At 38.4% G+C, this 19,569-nt stretch overlaps 1 protein-coding gene across 4 annotated transcripts in view; it reads right to left on the bottom strand.

The window, feature by feature from the left end:
* Window positions 1–789: 789 nt before the first annotated feature.
* LOC142981965 (uncharacterized) overlaps window positions 790–19,569 on the bottom strand; it is a 42,735-nt gene continuing 23,955 nt past the window's right edge. For 3 of the 4 annotated variants that reach the window (XM_076128163.1, XM_076128166.1, XM_076128165.1), the window contains exon 2: window positions 790–2,807. In XM_076128163.1, coding sequence (XP_075984278.1) covers window positions 1,173–2,807 — 1,635 coding nt within the window. In that variant the 3' untranslated portion in view covers window positions 790–1,172. Of the gene's footprint in view, window positions 2,808–13,986; window positions 14,147–19,569 lie in introns of those variants that run through there. The other variant, XM_076128164.1, reaches the window with a different exon arrangement.

Genomic DNA, 19,569 nt, shown 5'->3' on the forward strand with positions numbered 1-19,569 from the left:
ACTTAACTACCGCTGTTATAAGGCGGGTTTCAATAACGTATCGTTGGATATGGATATTCTTGTTACAATATAATTCTAAATAGGCGCGGTATTATAGCGGGAGCGGTAGTGTATAAAACAACCTGGGTTCAATACCCGGGTCGAACCGTTTTTCTAGTTAGGATAAACTCTTTAGTCGTTGGTGATAACATTCGGTTTGCGCTATAGTATTTTACTATGGAACAAACATTGTAAAACGTGCAATGCGCCAGCACAGGACCTACGGCTATTCTTTTCCACATGGAGGTCTGTGCCCGCTGCTGCGAAACTCAGTAATCATTTAAATAGATAATACGGGATTCTACGCCCGTCTCAATAATGCAGTCATATTCTTGTACCGGTGGATGTGAATAGCATTTTTACAGTATTGTTGGCCAACGAAACTATATTATTGCCGTTCTAACGGTGAAGGAAAACATCATGAACAAACCTAGCCTTACCTTGCATCACTTCGGGAGGAGATCAGGGGTCCCAGCAGGCAGTTGGACTATTGTGAGCAAAATGAGAATGACGAGTGAAAGTATTCCTCTTGTACGATGATAGCCTATCTCTATGTAAGATGGGCTATCGCAATCAACAAGTCCAACTCTTCAGAAGAAGTGTAGTTAGGTAAGAACTCGAGTAGTTAGGTAGGTGGTGGAAGGGTCACAATAATCATCAAATACTACAATGACCTCATAATTCGGGATTACTTACTCGGAACATTGTTTGTAATGTTCATTGTGAAGGGGAAGGAATAAGTCTCTCAGATTCAAGAATAAATGATATTTATTTATTTATCAAATGTAACCATTATCGGTAATATCGAATTACATGTAGATAATAATATACTATCAATGACTTAGTTTAACACATTATACTAACCAAGACTCTAACGTTATAATCAATAGGAACTGAAGCGTCGCCAATAGTAGAATCAGATGAACGTCAGTACGATCCGCGGAAGGCCTCGCTGCGCGGCATTAAAACATACATTGTATAATAAATATTTTATTTGTTCGATTTACAAACAGTATGTCTCAAAATATAACTTCATTTGTACCCATTTGTGTATAGAACGAACGCACTCACTAGAGATCCGATAATCGCACAATCACTTAGGCCGGGGCGCCACGCCGCGGCCGGGGCGCGCACTACCGGTGCGGCGGCAGGAAGGCCAGCGCGCGCAGCACGGCCGCGGCGCGCGCCACCAGCGGCTCGCGCCAGCGCCACAGCGCCGTGTCGCGCACGGGCTGCGCGCTGAGCTCGGCGCACGACTTGCTGAGCGCCGTGACGCAGTCGGCGCGGTAGTGCTGCAGGCGCGCGTGCCGCGTCTCCAGCGGGTAGGAGGAGCACGCGCCGCCCAGGCACGCCAGCGGGAAGTGGTTGTGCAGCGCCAGCACGCGCTCCGTCTCGTGGAACGCCTTCACGTACTGGCCCGGCTTGGTGAAGTTGCGCGTGCGGTACACGTGCTGCAGCATGTGCATGTAGTGTGGCGCGCCCTCCTCCCAGCCGTGCTCGTGCCGCAGCGAGTCCAGGAAGTACAGGTTGGACGCGTGGTACGAGGAGCGCGGCGGCTTGCCGTTCATCGGCGCCGCCAGCGGCAGCACGCGCCGCATCAGCGAGCTCCAGTCCGTGTCCTCGAGCGGCACGATCACCTCGTCGATGTCGAGCAGCGCCAGCCAGCGGTACCGGTACATGTTGCGGTACAGACAGTCGTTGTACGGGATCAGCTCCATCTGGCGCTTGTGCGTCGTCTTCTTCTTGAGGTACATATGCTGTAGCCCCGGCAGGTTGGGCTGACCGCCGGGCAGCGTTATGGGCGTGACGCTCACGGCGCCCTGCTCGGCGTAGTAGTCGAGCACTTTGGTGATGTTGGGGTGCACTTGCAGCTCGTAGAAGAACACTTTGTCGGCGCCGAGCAGCCGCACCAGCTCGATCCACTCGACGAGGCGCACGGACAAGTCCTCGTGCAGGAAGTCGAGCCCCTTGACGCAAATGGCGAACTCCTTCTGCTCTTCGGGCGGCGGGCGGTCATAGTGCACGCGCAGATTGTTGGTGGCGCGGTCGCACGGCGCCTCCACCACGGACACGGAGGCGGGCACGAGGTGGCGCACCTCGGCGGGCAGCACGCACGCCAGCAGGTACGGCTGCAGTACGTGGTCGCGATAGTTGCCCCACTTGCTGTTCCACACGTACTTGTACTCCAGGTTGCGCACCACCACGGGCGCCTCGCGCTCCTCGAACCACAGCTGGCAGTGCGTGGCGAGCGCGGGTCTGATGCGGTCGTGCACGGCGAGGATGCGCACGGCGGGCCCGATGCGCGACGTGTTCCGCGCGTCCAGGTACGCGCCGTAGAAGTGGAACACGCCCTCGCCCGTCCTCAACGTCTGCCAGTATGTGTTGTGGAACTCCAACTCGTAGATGGAGGGGAAGGGCGCGCAGTCCTTCTTCTTGAAGAACTTATTTTTGTCGTTTTGGTGCTTGTGCCAGTAGGCGAGCGGCAGCGAGGGCAGGCGGCGCTCGGCATCAGCTCGCAGCTCCTCCTCGGTGAGCACGCGCGTGTCGGTGGCGGGCGCGGCGCGCGGCGTGGCGGGCGGCGGGGTGGAGGCCGCCGCCTCGGACTGCAGCAGCAGGCGGGCGGGCGGCGCGGGCGGCGCGCGGCGCGGGGCGGCCGGCTGCAGGCGCGGCAGGGCCAGCGCGAACAGCGCGCCCCAGCACAGCAGCGCCGCCAGCCAGCGCAGCCGCGCGCGCCCGCCGCACCACGCCCCGCACCACCCACGCATCACCTGCAACATCATAACGCCGCGTTACTATACATTCCCTCATCTCAGCCTCCCTCACGACTACTCACGCACCTCAGCTATACTGAATTCTCATTGTGACAATACTTGTGCTTAACACTGGTAATTTACTTCTGTGTGACGTCATACTATGCAAACCCCCCCTTAAATTAAATCTTAAAACTACGTGGTCCCCTAGACATGGGCTCACATTATAACATCATAACACATCGAGGTGAATATGATGACGTGTGTCTGACAGTTGACAGAACTAAGACAGGGAGTCATCATGCACTCATAGAACAGAGTATAAATGGCAATAATAAATAATAAATTATTTAATAACTTCTTTGGCGTATTTAGATTTACATCTTTTATCTGGTAGACACTAGACAGCAATAAGTGCGACTCCACGTAAGACGTGCTCAATATAATGTCTTATTTCAATAACTATAAATAGTGCCCTACAAGAAAGGCTTCTCTCTCGCCTAGTAAAAGATTCGTTACACACTTGTGTTGTTGACATGCTAATACCGAGCCACATAATAAACGTTTGATAATACGATTGATTGCTAGTATTTCGGACGTGTTTATCTGAACTTATGTCGAGGTCACATAACAGCTAGTGGATATTTGGTCGATACGAAATAAACAAAAAAATATCAATAAATTGTTGACCAATCGTTAAGTTAGGACCACTAACAACTAATACGTTATAAATGTCTAATTACATATTAATTAATTTTCTTAATCAAAATAAACCTAATCCTAATAGCAAATACCCAAAAAAAAATCCTACTTCAGTGTTTAATGCTTTAAAATACATGAAACGGCTTTTGCCAAATTTAAGATATTAACAACAAACAGCGCCTCTAGCGGTTGTCTAAAGAACTAATTTCAGGTAAAGTACAAATGTCAAATAAACTATTTGATTAATTCTCAAACAGTGAACTATTGCCCTCCCGTAAAGGTAGAGGACATAGACCTATGTCAAAGGAAAAATAATAAAAATAACAATTTCAATTTACCCCTACACACAAATGGTGTATTCGTCGTAAATTTATTGTTCAAGACAGCTGAATGAAAACTTCAGTTGCCAAGTGAGTACTGAATTAGCGTCATTGTGCGAGGTCATCGGCCTTGGCTCCGGGAACACGACCGGTCCTGCCTCCCCCCACCCCGTGCACTCACCCCCCTCACCCCTGGGCTCGGCAGGACTAGTTTTTGCTCGTCTGAGTTAAATGTCGTCGGGCACTTTCAAGGTTACCACTGAGTCAGCATCAAGCGAAAGATGTTTTATAGATAGTTGAAAATGTCCTTTGGTTTCGAGACAGTGAATCAATCTTTTAAAATTATTATCCAATAATGTCCTGCTGCTGGCCCAAGGGTCTCCTCCCCGTAATGAGGGAGGGGTTAGACCTTGAGTCATTTACGCTAGCCAACTGCGGGTTGGGGACTTTGCATACCTCCAAGAACTGTTCTGAAGAAATCTCAGGCACGCAATATTTCCTTCACCGTTGGAATAAGTGATGTATTATTTAGATGTTAGTATTACTGATTATTATGTCAATGTATTGCTTTAAGTTGATTTCTTTCATATAGTAGTTTACATCAGAATATAATTAAATACTGTTTTAATAATAGTTGTTAAACAGAAGCACAGTTTTCTACGCTAGGTATCGACTAGCGACGACTGACATAAAAAAAAATAGTTTTTGTAAAACCCATCAGAGGCGCTAATCAGTTTTTCATACAAAATTTGTTAAAAACTAGGCGTTTATTGATAGTTATAAATAAACACCGCTCAGCACGCAATATTATTTATGGACAAAACAAAATAAATATAAGGTAAAATATAATATTAATATACATCGAAGTGCTAGTTTGACGACTACAAACGATCTTACGCATCCTGCCCGTCACACTATTGTACCGAATAATAAACGGGAACACTTAACGCAAAACTTCAGGAGCACAGAAAGGCCTTACACGATTTCAAAATACAACTCGGACTACGGAAACAAACCTTTAAAACTTCAGGCAACATTTTCGCCGTATTTTCCAAAAACCGATGTCGAAATAGCGAATATTTTGATGTGTTTGACACTACAATAATCCTACAAATTAGTAGAGAACTTTGGTATATATATATATATATAAATCGTACATATAGATTGAGATTAATAATTCTATGTTTTCTGAAATAAACTAGCTGTATCTAATAGACCACCTTAAGCTGCATAAGAGTGCGGGTCACTGAATACTAAACTGTACTAAATTCTCAATTTTGTATAGATCAGCCGGCTCTATACTAAGTTGTCAAACTATAATACAACGCAAAGGAGTGAGATAGCGTTAATTTACACGTGTAACTAAACAAAAGTCTAGAAATAAATAAATTAAAGGCACGGTGCAATTATACTCGTTATAGCAACACCATGTATAAACAATACGAACTCAACTGTGAAATGGCTGTAAATTAGAATATGTTATGAATTACACGCACCACTCATACAAATGGGAAATTATACATTATCGAGAAAGCCATAGAATCATTGTTTACTTAGGTATATAAATAATCACGTTTTTAACCTCAGACTACACACCAATGACTTTTCGAAGTTATGTGTGTATTAGAAATAATTATCACATGCTCTAACGGTGAAGGAAAACATCGAGATGAAACCTTGCATGCCTAAAATTTGTTCAATATATTTATAGAGGGCACGCGAAGTCTCCAACCCGCACTTAGCTAGCGTAGTGGACTCAAGGCCTAACCCTTTCCTCGTTTGGGAGAAGATCCTGGCCAAGCAGTGGGACAGTAAAAGCTTAAAAAAAAATAGATACAGTACTAAGTGTACTTTTAAAGAAGTTCTAATCATGCCATCTTAGTTCCCAACCCTTGCGTCATAGTTATAGTGGATGAAAGGCTTAACCATGCCTGAAAGAGGGTTACGTATTCCTACAAGTACTATTAAAAATAGCCGTCACGCTTGCAAGGTTTCTCCACGACCTTATTCTTTACTGTTAGAACAAGTGATAATTGTTTGTAATACACACATAGCTTCTAAAAGGCAGTGTTTTGAAAGGTCCAGGGTTTTTGTTCGGGTGGCTAAAGTTTATACCATCGGCTATCACTGTTAGTTATAGAAGATAATTTACTTTTGTAATCTTAATATAGTATGTTTTATTTGTGCCTCTCTGGTCTGGGTGCTAATGTATACGACTGTTGATCATGAGGTTTCCTGTTCGATTCTCAAGTCGAGTACCGAGCTGGCAAACAATCGGGTATGTAGGGACACTGCTGACGCTACAATAGGAATTTGGGAATAAATGAACGTTGTATACAGCGTCGTATTTTTCACTCAACACAGCCTATACCTTTGCATAACAAGCGTGATATTATACTATATACAATGTACTGTTTATTTACGAGTATTAATTAGAATATACTCACAAAATTCTATTTACAAGAGATAAATGACGGTACATAATTGTTTAGTATCGAGTTTATGAGTTCGTATGATCCGATGTGACGTGTAGATACAAACTACAAAGGTCGGTTGTAAATGTCCTCGCTAGAACATTACACTGGCGTTACTCGCCACTCGCTAGACTGTCGAGTGCTAGTATTATGATACGTCGAAGAAGCAGGGCCGACTGAATTTACATCAAAGATTTAGCAGCTGTTTACGTATTAGCTTCTTTAACACTTCCGATACCGGCAATCCGACTTACTTTTTGAACCCACTGGGTGTTCTTCTTATCGTATGGCTATTGATCAACCTAGTGTTAAAGTCTATCAAGCCGCCCGAAGGCCTTTGACGTGCACCGAGATCGTCTTTTTACGTGCCCCTTGAAGCACGGAGACCCCCAGTTCAAATACCACTCATTCAGTGTTCTCATATCAGTGTGCATTTAAATCACCGTCAAAGTTTATTCTATTGAATATCTTTAAGCATTAAACAACTACGTTTGAAGAGCAGTGTCACGTGTATACTATAATATAATGATGGATCACAATTATAGGTAGTAGCGGACATTGTGACCTCACGTGCGGTCGACCAACATTAGCCAAAATGTAATCACAATTATGAATTGTCAGGCATATATTGTTTATAATGCAATACCGAAAACTAACTATTCGAGTCGGGAGAAGTCTTTGTCTGATGAGCACGAATATCCGTTCTAAGCCTGGTTGTTAATGTATCTACATAAGTATGTATTTACGAGTATATAAGTATGTTTATCAGTTATTTGGTTACCATAGTACAAGCTCTTAGTTTTGAATCAGATAACCGTGTGTGAGTTGTCCAATTATGTTTACCTATATTATTCCTTACTCCGTATTGATATAGAACAGGAAAAGGTTCTCGCCGTGAATTCACGGACCGACTCCATGCCCTCCACATTCACGGAATGCTCACAATAGTTCTAAACCCTCCGCGAAATGGACGTAGAAGCTGCTGCTGCGATAACTTTATTTGCTGTGTCCCTATACCACTATATAGATGTCAAAAACAAGAAAGTTGTTGTTCCTCACACCATTTTTCTATAATCTGAAAAGCTGAGCGCATTATACGGTCCGTACCCCTTTATAGTCCAGAGTAAACTGCGCCGGGGCCGTGAATGTGTATGTGTATGCGTGAACGCCGCGCGAACCCTTTGTCACGGGACTTTAATACCGACTCTGATCGGGGAACAGGCGTGAACGCGCGTGGACCCCGTGAAAACCGTCCACATTCACGTTCGCGTCTGTTCACGGAGCTTCACGGCAATAATGTGGAGCCGGCATCAGGCTTTACAGGCAACAACACACGTGTACAATATGTTAAGCACTTGCTAATGTCAATCAACACAAATAACCATTAAATTGGAAAAAAATACGATAAGATAACACTTCTATTACGAAAGACGTGATTGGTAGCGCTTTAACTAAGATAATAAGTAGTTATGCCAAAGGACTCATTTGTAAACGATAATAGATCATAAAAACTGGATTATAAATGTTGAATTGTTTTACAACTTCCAAGTATCGTTACGTTTTTTTCAATGAGACTATGTGAGTCCATGTGAATCATTTTTTACAACTCCCGCACTAAGAATTGCGCTTGTGTCGCGGGGACTTACTAACATACAAACAACGGACACAACGTACAACAAGAGCCGGAACAATTATTAGTGGATCGCACAAGTAAGTGTTCCTTGTGGGAATCGAACACTGCACCACGAAAGCAGTCAAATGTAAAAAGTATCCTCCTAATAATAAATGCTAAAGTTTGTAGGTGGATGGATGTATATTTGCTACTCTTTCACAAAAACCTACTGGACCGATTTTAATAAAATTTAGTACACTGATACATAAATTTAGTTATGCCTCCCCGTATCAGTTCATAATACAAAATACTCATAACAATCCTAGTTATTTCCTATTAGAGTAGTTATTCAGTAATCACTTGCACTGTTATCGAAACGATATTAATACCAAGGTCTCAACTGAATGTTATCACTGATAATCTTGATAATAAGAATTGTAATTAGCTACGTTAAAACGAATACAGTCTTGAAAAATAGGTACCGTAGCTCGATTCTCTACACTATCGACTACCGACAACCGACCTGTCATTGAGTGTATGAAAATCTGATCAGCGCCTCTGACGGGTGTTGTAGGAAATATTTTGGCAGCACATTCTAAATGTCAAAATTTCGATACTCGACAGTACCGATTGTACAGAATCGCGCTACAGTTCGGACATACACTCGAAATTCGGTCAGGGAATTGAATATACCATGTCTTTTTGTAAAAAAATCTCTATAAAGGACTTGATCAATAATGCATGAAGCATGAACTAAGAATTAACAAGAATAGAATGAAGGGTTTAATTAATTATAGTTAAAACATCATTTTTATGAAACAACAAAAACGTTTGTTTATATAGAAATACTGTCATTATGACGTCACAAGTGTGGCATTATATTGGTAAAATCTGAAGGTATTTTTGATTACATTGCAACTATTGTGAAAGAAAGTATTTTCTTTACATTTTTTATGTATACTTTATCTATAAAAGTTTGGTAAATTACCGATTACTTAGTAAAATACTCAGTATCTGGAATTAGCCGTGTTGTACCGCGCGTCACTGCTCGCAACTTGTACAAATAATTAACGAATAACAACAGATTTTTGTACCGAATTACAATATTATAGATTGTTGATAAAACTATCAATATTGCGTCAGATTATTTCGGAGAATGCCTAAAGAATAAGATTTAAGTACTCACGATGATGAAGGGAGTAGAATTATTATGTCCTTTTTAATATAGCTATGTACATTGTACATTTTATAGTTTCAAACCGATGAGTAATTTTAGTCACTCTGCTACCCCAGAAAGCGTTTGCCCATTAGGAAAAAAAGCGTGATTTTATGCAAGCGAGTATGGACTTATGTTACTAAGTACATTTGTAAAACTCTAGTGCGATTTGAAACAGAAGGTCTCGGGTTCGATTTACTTTCAGGCAAAGTGTTGCTACTGCCAAGTTTTGTGTAAGTCTAGACAAAAAGGTGACACAGTAGTACTAAATTCTTATGACTCAGTAAATATATGATAATAATTAGTAATAACATAATTATCACAATAATCCTCGTCGCATCGTTTTAACTGATCGAAAGGAAATATTTATTGAATGATAGTAAATTATCAGTGCGTTTATTAATAAATTCTTTGAATGATATAACAGTTTTGATAACTAAATTTTATCTATTAAAATTATTTATTTATATACTATTATATTTATTTGGGTGATTTGCGAATTTGAAAATAAGCGATTACAAATTTTCAAAACTAAAAATCAAAATCTAATCGAGTTAAGTAAACCGAAATGTTTAGAAAATATGCTCTTTCGTCGATTGGTGAAAACAGCGCCTCGATTCTCTACTACTATCGACTACCGACAACCGAACTGTCATCGAGGAATTTTGTATGAAAAGATGATCATACCTCGATTCTGTACAACTATCGACTACCGACAACCGGCTAGCTATCGAAATTTTGACATTTAGAATGTACTGCCAAAATGTTTCCTACGACACCCGTCAGGGGCGCTGATCAGATTTTCATACAAAATTTCTCGATGACAGTTCGGTTGTCGGTAGTCGATAGTAGTAGAGAATCGAGGCACAGAGCCTCTGACGGGTGTCGTAGGAAACATTTTGGCAGTACCTCTTAAATGTCAACATTTCGATAGCTAGCCGGTTGCCGGTAGTCGATAGTGGTAGAGAATCGAGGTACTGATAATGTTTATCTGTATAATTTCATCAAAAAAGTAAATGTCAAATTTTCGATACCAAAGCAATAGGATTTCCCAGAATATCGAACGATGCTATGAATCTCAATCAAAACTAGTCACAAGTTTTAATGCTCTCATTATAAAACAAAATAGGTAAAATCTAGCGTAATTAACTTAAAAATTACTGATCAGATTGTCATATATTTTAAACAGTGCATTATAATTACTTACTCATTTATGTTTTGTGTGAACAACTGAAATACAATGTAGATTTTCATGCAGATTATTGTCTTTTAGTCTTTGTAATTAAAGATTGCTAAATGTGTGGTAAAGTCTTAAAAGAAACGGCTAGACCGAATTCGTCGATATGTTTTTGAAATTTTTGTACAAGAAATATATTAAAAACATTAAATGGGGGCTAACATTTCAAGCCATAGGGATGAGTTTTAGATTACCCATTAGACAGATTAAGTGATAGGAAATGTTTGAGCACAACTGCTTATTATCCACCTGATAGACTAACCGATACTTATTTAAGAAAACCGGGGCGCAGTTCACGGATAGTAGCCAGTTGCCAAAGATTTCATAAAATATATTAAAAAGCCATAATTTCTACATAACCATAAGATCTTATAAGATGAAATTTTGACAATTCTTTTCATACATTTACTATTATTTTATCAAGCAGATAGTTTATCTAACACTTGTTACTAAACTGTGAAACTATCTCTAAAACTCATATGAGTCAATTAATACGTTTTCTGAAATATTCTAACAATGTGTCACAGACAAATCCTCCATCAGTCTATTTGCACAGTCCATAAATCCCGTCTTGTAAACAAGCACATCACATTGATCATCGTGTTTATTGCAAAGGACGGTGGCCACTTATACCTCGTTAGACTGGAAGTGCTCACGGCCGCGCATCTGGTTTGTATCACTCTACACACCAGATATAAGACTCTGTCTGTCTGAACTACAAGTTTATGGTATCGCGCGTCTACTAGTTAAACTGTTTGAAACAATGAAGTGTTCTTATTGACCTACATCTTTTATTAAATATAATTGAGAGTAGTATCTTAATGTTTATTACAATAGAAGAGGCTGACGACAAAGTAATTTTACTTGGCTAAACAATAAAATTACTCAGTACAAATTAGTTTTTCATATTCAAAATGAACTGATTTCACACTCTTGCCTTAGCCGAAGGATTTCAGGTAGCAATCTTAAATATAACAATTTCTTTTTAATTACAAATCCATTGCTCTTGCTACAAACAAATAAACGACGGACATATAGTACGCCCAGTCCCGGAACAATTGTTCCGAGTTTTTCGTTCAAACCCATGACCACCTAACCTATGGTAATAGCACGTAGTTGCGTGGCGACCACCTTAACCACTGCGCCATGGACGCTGTCAATAACAGCTTAATACAACGACTTATTAAGAATGTTTCTCAGTTAAATAGTTACCATAGTATAAGTTCTGCTTAGTTTGAAATTATGTGTGAGTTATCCAAAGACACTTATATATCTTTTAAGAAAGTTTAAAGACTTGAGGACATTTCTAAACGTTTAGCGTGGCGGTGTAAAGCATGCCGTCCGTGCCGGGCCAATGATGTGAGTATGTCGTGTTGGTTAGCGAGTGCAAATCGCACTTAGCTGGGTAAGTTGTATGTGGTGAGTAATGTGGAACAAACGGGAGTGTTGTGGGGACAAGCACTTGATCGTTTGAGCACTCGTGCTGAGTCACTGTTAGTTACAGTGCTTTGATATTAATAGTGAGCCGCCAGTATAAGAATATGCCATCAAAAACATTCTGTAAAAACCTCAAGTCTCGCCGTAAAAAGTTGTGAGATCGATATAATACCAAGTCGATTAATCTATTTAGTCTCTACTTAAAGGACCTTCTGTCTTAAGTTTTTACGTATGTTATTATCATGCCAATTTAATAAAAAATACCTTTAAAACAATTAGACCGACCTGGCCATCGCATGATTTAATTATTAGTATGTATCACACTACACAGCACGACGAGAAGTTAATGCTCCTGAAATGTTAATGGCGAATTTGTGTTTTCTTGCGATGACCAAGTCGATCTAATTGTTTTTAAGGTATTTTTTATTAAATTGGCATGATAATAACATACGTAATAACTTAAGACAGAAGGTCCTTTAAGTAGAGACTAAATAGATTAATCGACTTGGTATTATATCGATCTCACAACTTTTTACGGCGAGACTTGAGGTTTTTACAGAATGTTTTTGATGGCATCTCACTTCTTTTTGTAGAGCGAACATAAGTTCAATTTGTATGGAAAAACGTTTTTTTTTCATAATTCAACATATTTTCCTATGGGAATGTTGTTCAGTTTCATGGGCTAAACACCCTTATCCACCCTATACCCCCTCCCCCGTTATGTCTCATATAGTAGGTACCTATTTACTATTTACACCTATTTATTTTATTTTCTACTGTAATAATAATTCATTAATTGCAAATGTAACCTTGTAATCTTATACATTTATATGGGATTACAAAGTTATTGTTGCAGTTGGTGTATTTAGAAAACTGGACCGAAATTAGAAAATATTAAATTTTTTCCATGATTAAGACACTAAACCCTATTTGTATTCTAGATTTTAAGCTTCTAAGTCTGCTAGAAGTACCTTAGACTTTTGATGATCGGTGAGTCAGTGAGTCAGTGAATCAGTGAGTGACAAAATTCAAAATTTTAACAAGTTGTCATTCCTAAACTACTGGTTCAAATTGACTGAAATTTTAAATATACCGTGTTTATACAATGACTAATTAGTTGCTGAAAATCCAGGCTTCTTGTTTTATCCACAACGAAATTATAGGGGTGTCAAAATAGCCCGAATTGCTTCGAGAAAAGGATGTTACGGCCGTGCCGCTTTTTTTTTGCTCGACTTGCGGGGGCACTTCCGTGCCCCCAGATATAGCGAAAAAATATGACACAGGTGCAGTAGAAAACGTAAATATTTCGAAAAACCAGCGCTTAGTACGCTACTTTTTACGGGAAAGAAAGCTGTGTGTGTAGATGTTTGTATAAGTCTAGTCACAGTTACTGTCAAAGAACAAAGATGTTAATTAATACAAAAAACTGACCGTAGATGGAGCTATGTATATGCCTTTTTTTAGAGAACAGTTTTTTTTTATAAATATTGATTTAATTTAAATTCATTTCCGATTCTGCAATTTTATTATAAACAGATTATGCTTTTTCGTTATTTTGAGATGTTCAAGTTATTGTAATGAAGATTTAAATGAGGATACAATCGATTTAATTCATCACATTACAGCACAGCATTTTATCATACCTGCATATATTTTTTTAAACTAAAAGCACCTCATCATCAAAATCGGTTTCTCACTCACTGACCACAGTCCACACTGGTTTGTCCGATGTTAACATTTTAAAAACAAAATCGTCACTTCACAATGTTCACAATGCAATTGATAAAAAACATCACCGGTTTCACTTCGAAAATGAATGAACTAATTTGCAATTAATGCAACAATGGCAAAATAAATGCACTTATAGAAGAAAAGACAAGTCAGGTATTAAAAAAATATTACTGCCAAAAAAAACGAATAACTAACTTGTGTATATTTTCTTGCTGTTAAATAAATGTCGGAATATCGGCATTAAAAGAAATGAAAGTAAAATTTCAAGTTAATTATTAATTTTCAATATCTGTAAATATTTAAACTCAATTTTATAAGTAGCGATAAAATGAAGTCACCAAACTAATTAAAAATTGAATAACGCATAATAAATTAACCTATTTCTACCCCAACTCATTTAAAACAAAAAAGTAAAAAAAAACATATTTGGATCTCATCACTTTCATTCAAACTACACATCCTGCTTACCTCACATTTGGCCATCACAGTAACCCACAGTTCATACTACACGTCTACTCACAACAACGGTCACTACTCAACTAGTCATCAGTAGAGCTTGTTATCACGGTTATCAAACCGTATCCTTATCACCGATATTAAGATGTATCGCGTATAGTTGCGCGTGCGCAGCGGACGAGCGTGCCAGTGCATTTGATTAGGCCGTCTGCGTTTGTACAAGTGGCCCCCTGCGATGATTTCAAGATAAATAGGCTATTATTATCTGAAAATTAAGTATGTACTGCCTGTTGTGACGGTAGTGTATTGTATGTTACTGTGAGTCTCGAGGCGTACTTTTAATTCATGCGTATTTTTTTTTGTCATGAAATTCTCATTGGTTGCCCGGATTGTTAATTTTTACATTAGTTGAGTATGAATGTTTGAATGTATGTTTGTTACTCGTTCACGCCCAAACTGCCGAATGAATTTTGTTAAAACAATACACATAACTGCTGCTAAGACAAATGTCACTTTTTACAAAGAAAAGTCTTTTTACATTTACAAAGTTGCGGGCTAGTTTTACATAACTTACATACGCAACTAAATTGATACTGACGTTTTTGGGGGCGGACTGTCTGCCTGCCCATTTTACCCTCATTTAATCAATAACACTTATCTGTAGACGTCTGCTGCGAGCAGGCATCTAAAAAAAAAACTGGCCGCTGTAGCCAAAATATCGGCTAATCGATAAGTTATCAGTCTTTTATAAAGAAATATGAATACAAAGTCACAGTTCCTGAGATGGCGGCACGACTTATTGTTTTGTATTTAGTATCGGGTCGGAACAGAAAGAGGCTCCATTTGCAAACAATGGCCCGTGTTCCGGCCGCGAGGGCTCGAAGCGACAGACATATGACACATATACTCTTTCACTCCCTGTTGTAAATTATATTGTGACGTTATTGATATGTTTCATATATGTAGGAAATGAATTACAGTTATAGGAATAATTCCTTCGATATTAAGAACCTGTTAAAGTAGCCAGGCCATGAGAGTGGTAACCAATGGACTCAGAACTTAACTGTTTCCTAATTTCTGGGAATAGGCTCTTTCAAGCAGAGGGATACGGGAAGTACTGGAATAAATTAATTTTCTTATTGCTGGGCTTGAAATAGGAGATATTTTAGAAGCATTTAAATTGTCTTGAATTATATGAAAGAAGAAAGTCAGAGATTTTTTTATAGCTGTATTGAGTTAATTAGAATTATTCCTTTCAAAAATTGAAAAATAGAAAAGGGAACGTTGTTAAAGAATTAATGTTATTTAAATTCCCTCCATCCACTAAAATTAGCACTAACCCTTAATTCTACCTTGTTTATTCAATGACAGAAGGGCTTAACTTCTCTTACATTGACAGTACATAAAGCCTTTCTTATCCGAATGTCAAAGGGTAATCGTGAAAGGACACGAGTTAGAAAGCGCAGAGCATCGGCCTATGAATATTGTAATGTGAACGATCTGAGCGTCAGTCTCGTGCGTTACTTGCTCTTCTAACGATCACATTTTGATTATGTACACAGATTTGCGTTATTATAATAGTGAGTAGCTTTTCCCCGCGGCTGCATTCGTGGTGAATGTTTTTGCGAAAAGAAAATCCTAGATAAATGCTGAAATTTAACTGTGACTTGGCTGTATTTAACCTGAAATATTGGGTCAAAATCAGAAACATATTTTTAATTAACTTCAGCACAGTAGATGAACTTAGTGTCACGGGGACAGAATCAACCTTATCACAGATTTGTGTACGAAACTAGGCTTTTTCATTATTTCATACTATTGTAATGAGAATTTGACGTTCCAAAAATTAGTTCACAAAATTTCCGGTAGAGGCGCTGATCAATAAGTCATTTAAAATTTCTCAATAGTTACACTTAATCTGGCTGATTTGTGGTAAGAAATCACACCAATACAGTTTCTTTCAAGCATACAATGACCAACCACATTGACAATACCTGTCGATCAGTGTAATCTACCGACAGTCAAACGTTAGTCGTGTCTAAACTATCTGTGCTGCTAACACGATTCGTAAACTTTTACCAACGGTTACATAACGCGATATGCACAATTACAGCACATCATTCAGTTACGGCACTCGAAGATACGCTCACCACTACGTAGACAACTTAATGGGAGGTACGTATGATGCGGCTAGTTTTCAGATGGGTGGCCTGACATTGATGATTTTAGAAATTAACTTATTTTTCGATAATTAGCGGGGCTTCGACAGCATTGAAGGTTAATAAGTATTTAACTTTAGTTAGTTAATGATTTGATTGGTTTAGATATTGTACCTGCAAGTAACTTTTGGTGTAGGGAGTCTTTTGATGAACACACAAAATGCCTTCTGACGAAATTACAATTGCTCATTTTAATTAAGTTATTAAACTTAGGTGAGAGAGACAGATAAATGATTTATTTTTCTTTTTATTGGATGGTCGAAAGTATCTCAGACTGACTATGATTAAGTGATAATCTAGGCTTTGAAACATCACAAGTGTAGCAGTAAGATTCCAAAGTCCCTAACTATCCACTGTTATTGAAACTGAGAAGACGTAGGTGAAATTACTCATTTGTTTCTATACAAGTAAGAAAGAGATAGAGCATATTCATTTCAGCGTCGCAGGCGTACTCGTAGTGCGGAGATGATCAAACACATAGCTGTATTAGAAAGTGTGTCGCGATCGAGAGGCGGAGGCGAGCGGCGAGGCTAGCTAGCACGAGCCGTTATGTGCACCTAAACTTGATCATAACCTGTTTAGTGCTTACTATCACAACATATATATTTCTAGTATGTTACGAGCGTTTCCCTACATCTTCTGAGCTTCACAAAACGAAGGCTCAATGAAATGGATTTACAATTCATTGTTTATTTTGTTAAAAACATATGATCGGGAGCGAGGGTGCTTCCCTGTGTAGCACCAATCTCTGGGCTGCTATTGAGAATAATACAACAGAAACAAGGATTTGGCCTCGAAGACGGGTTCTTTGGATATGAAAAATTATTGAGACCGACCATACCTTGCACCAGTGGCGAAGGGTCATTTTTTACAAAAGGTAAGCCGGAGCTATGAGTCATTGTCTAGGTATAGTACCTACATATTATGTACATCGTAAGAATGCCGACGTAAAAGTAGCGTATTACTGCATAATAACAATATGAGAGTATTATCTACATTCGACTACAGTATCTTATTTCTCTCTACAGACTAATAATACATAGGTACTTACCATGCTACCTAATCATGCTTGTTTTGTATTAAGTTACTATATCTTCAGTAGTAACACGTAGGTAACACAACAGCACATATTTAAGATAACGTATATCGAACGATTGATGATTGTCTCGCACTGGTTGTTTAATAACTTATTATACAAGCAATTTAGAATGTATTCATCAACAATAAAATATCAAACACATTACGGATAAACGCAGAACACTTTTATTGTAATGAGTTTAACCTATAAATCTGACAAAATGAAAATTTACTCTAATAGAAACATGCAAAACAATTACTGTTTAATATACTGATACATTCACAATTATGCACAAACACAATTATCAAGGAATAATGTAGTAATAAACACAAATATTCTAATTTGTTATAGAGCGCGCGAAAGATGTAAACAGTAAACAAACATGACCTAATGTCAAACTGGACAAAAACTGTATTCCACTAATAAACTAGTCCCAAAAATTAAGGGATATAAAAAAAGAATCCAAATTTTTGGGTGATTTTCAACAAGCTGTAACTCCGAGGGAAATGGTCGTACAGAAAAAATAAAAAAAACAAATTGTAGCTTCAAGTGTCTAATTTTTAGATATGACGATGAAAATTTTTTGTCATGGCCAGGTCTGGAGAAATCCAACGAAAACTACCAAAAAAAAATTTTCCCAAATTTTTTCCATCCTAAAAAAAGGTCCACGGGCTTCAAAAATTTTTTTTTGATTCTTTCGTTTTAAATTTCTTTTAGAAAATTTAATCCTCTTTAATTTGCCGTATTCAAAAAGCCTGTACGACGATTTGCCACGGAGTTATCGTCAATCAAAGCAAAAAAGTTATTTTTGACTTTGATATTCAATAACTCCGAAAATAATGATCGTACAGGAAATCAAAGGAGGGTTTTGAAAACTGCACAATATTCTCTATAAGAAAATGTAAACATCTTCTAAGAAAAAATTTTTTTTTGAATTGAAACCTCGGACTGAAAAAAAGACAAAAATTCGCGAAATTAAGGATATTTGGATAACTTGGTATAACTTTGGATAAAATCGATGAACGAAGAATATAATCGGTAATTTTTCAACCTCAAAGTGTCCCCTAATATCCCTCAAAAATTCAAAGCGCTGCGATTTTTTTTTCATTGTGCCCCGAAGCTTCAAATTCTTTGTTGTTGCAAAAATCACCATTGTGAGCAATTTTGTGATTTTTATTCATTTTTTTAATAAACTTTTTTTTTTCTCTCTAAAATCTTTATTTTTTCGATTAAAAATCAAATCGCGTGCCTATGCTCACTCCACGACATCGTCGAGCCCGATTGGCTTATGCGCATGACCATCACGATTGGGGTCGTAGACAGTGGTCCAGTGTCTTATGGACTGACGAATCTCGATTTTGACTTCATGGCAGCGATAGACGATCTCTCGTTTTGCGATTTGCTTTTTAATCGAAAAAATAAAGATTTTAGAGAGAAAAAAAAATGTTTATTAAAAAAATGATTAAAAACACAAAATTGCTCACAATGGTGATTTTTGCAACAACAAAGAATTTGAAGCTTCGGGGCACAATGAAAAAAAAATCGCAGCGCTTTGAATTTTTGAGGGATATTAGGGGACACTTTGAGGTTGAAAAATTACCGATTATATTCTTCGTTCATCGATTTTATCCAAAGTTATACCAAGTTATCCAAATATCCTTAATTTCGCGAATTTTTGTCTTTTTTTCAGTCCGAGGTTTCAATTCAAAAAAAAAAATTTTCTTAGAAGATGTTTACATTTTCTTATAGAGAATATTGTGCAGTTTTCAAAACCCTCCTTTGATTTCCTGTACGATCATTATTTTCGGAGTTATTGAATATCAAAGTCAAAAATAACTTTTTTGCTTTGATTGACGATAACTCCGTGGCAAATCGTCGTACAGGCTTTTTGAATACGGCAAATTAAAGAGGATTAAATTTTCTAAAAGAAATTTAAAACGAAAGAATCAAAAAAAAATTTTTGAAGCCCGTGGACCTTTTTTTAGGATGGAAAAAATTTGGGAAAATTTTTTTTTGGTAGTTTTCGTTGGATTTCTCCAGACCTGGCCATGACAAAAAATTTTCATCGTCATATCTAAAAATTAGACACTTGAAGCTACAATTTGTTTTTTTTATTTTTTCTGTACGACCATTTCCCTCGGAGTTACAGCTTGTTGAAAATCACCCAAAAATTTGGATTCTTTTTTTATATCCCTTAATTTTTGGGACTAGTGTACTTATGCAGGATGCTTAGCTTATATTTTCCATCTCGCTCTTGCGTGCGGCTCGCACCGCGACAGAAACATGCGTAAGATCATG

Source organism: Anticarsia gemmatalis, chromosome 20, assembly GCF_050436995.1.
Source record: "Anticarsia gemmatalis isolate Benzon Research Colony breed Stoneville strain chromosome 20, ilAntGemm2 primary, whole genome shotgun sequence".
NCBI classification, from domain to species: domain Eukaryota; kingdom Metazoa; phylum Arthropoda; class Insecta; order Lepidoptera; family Erebidae; genus Anticarsia; species Anticarsia gemmatalis.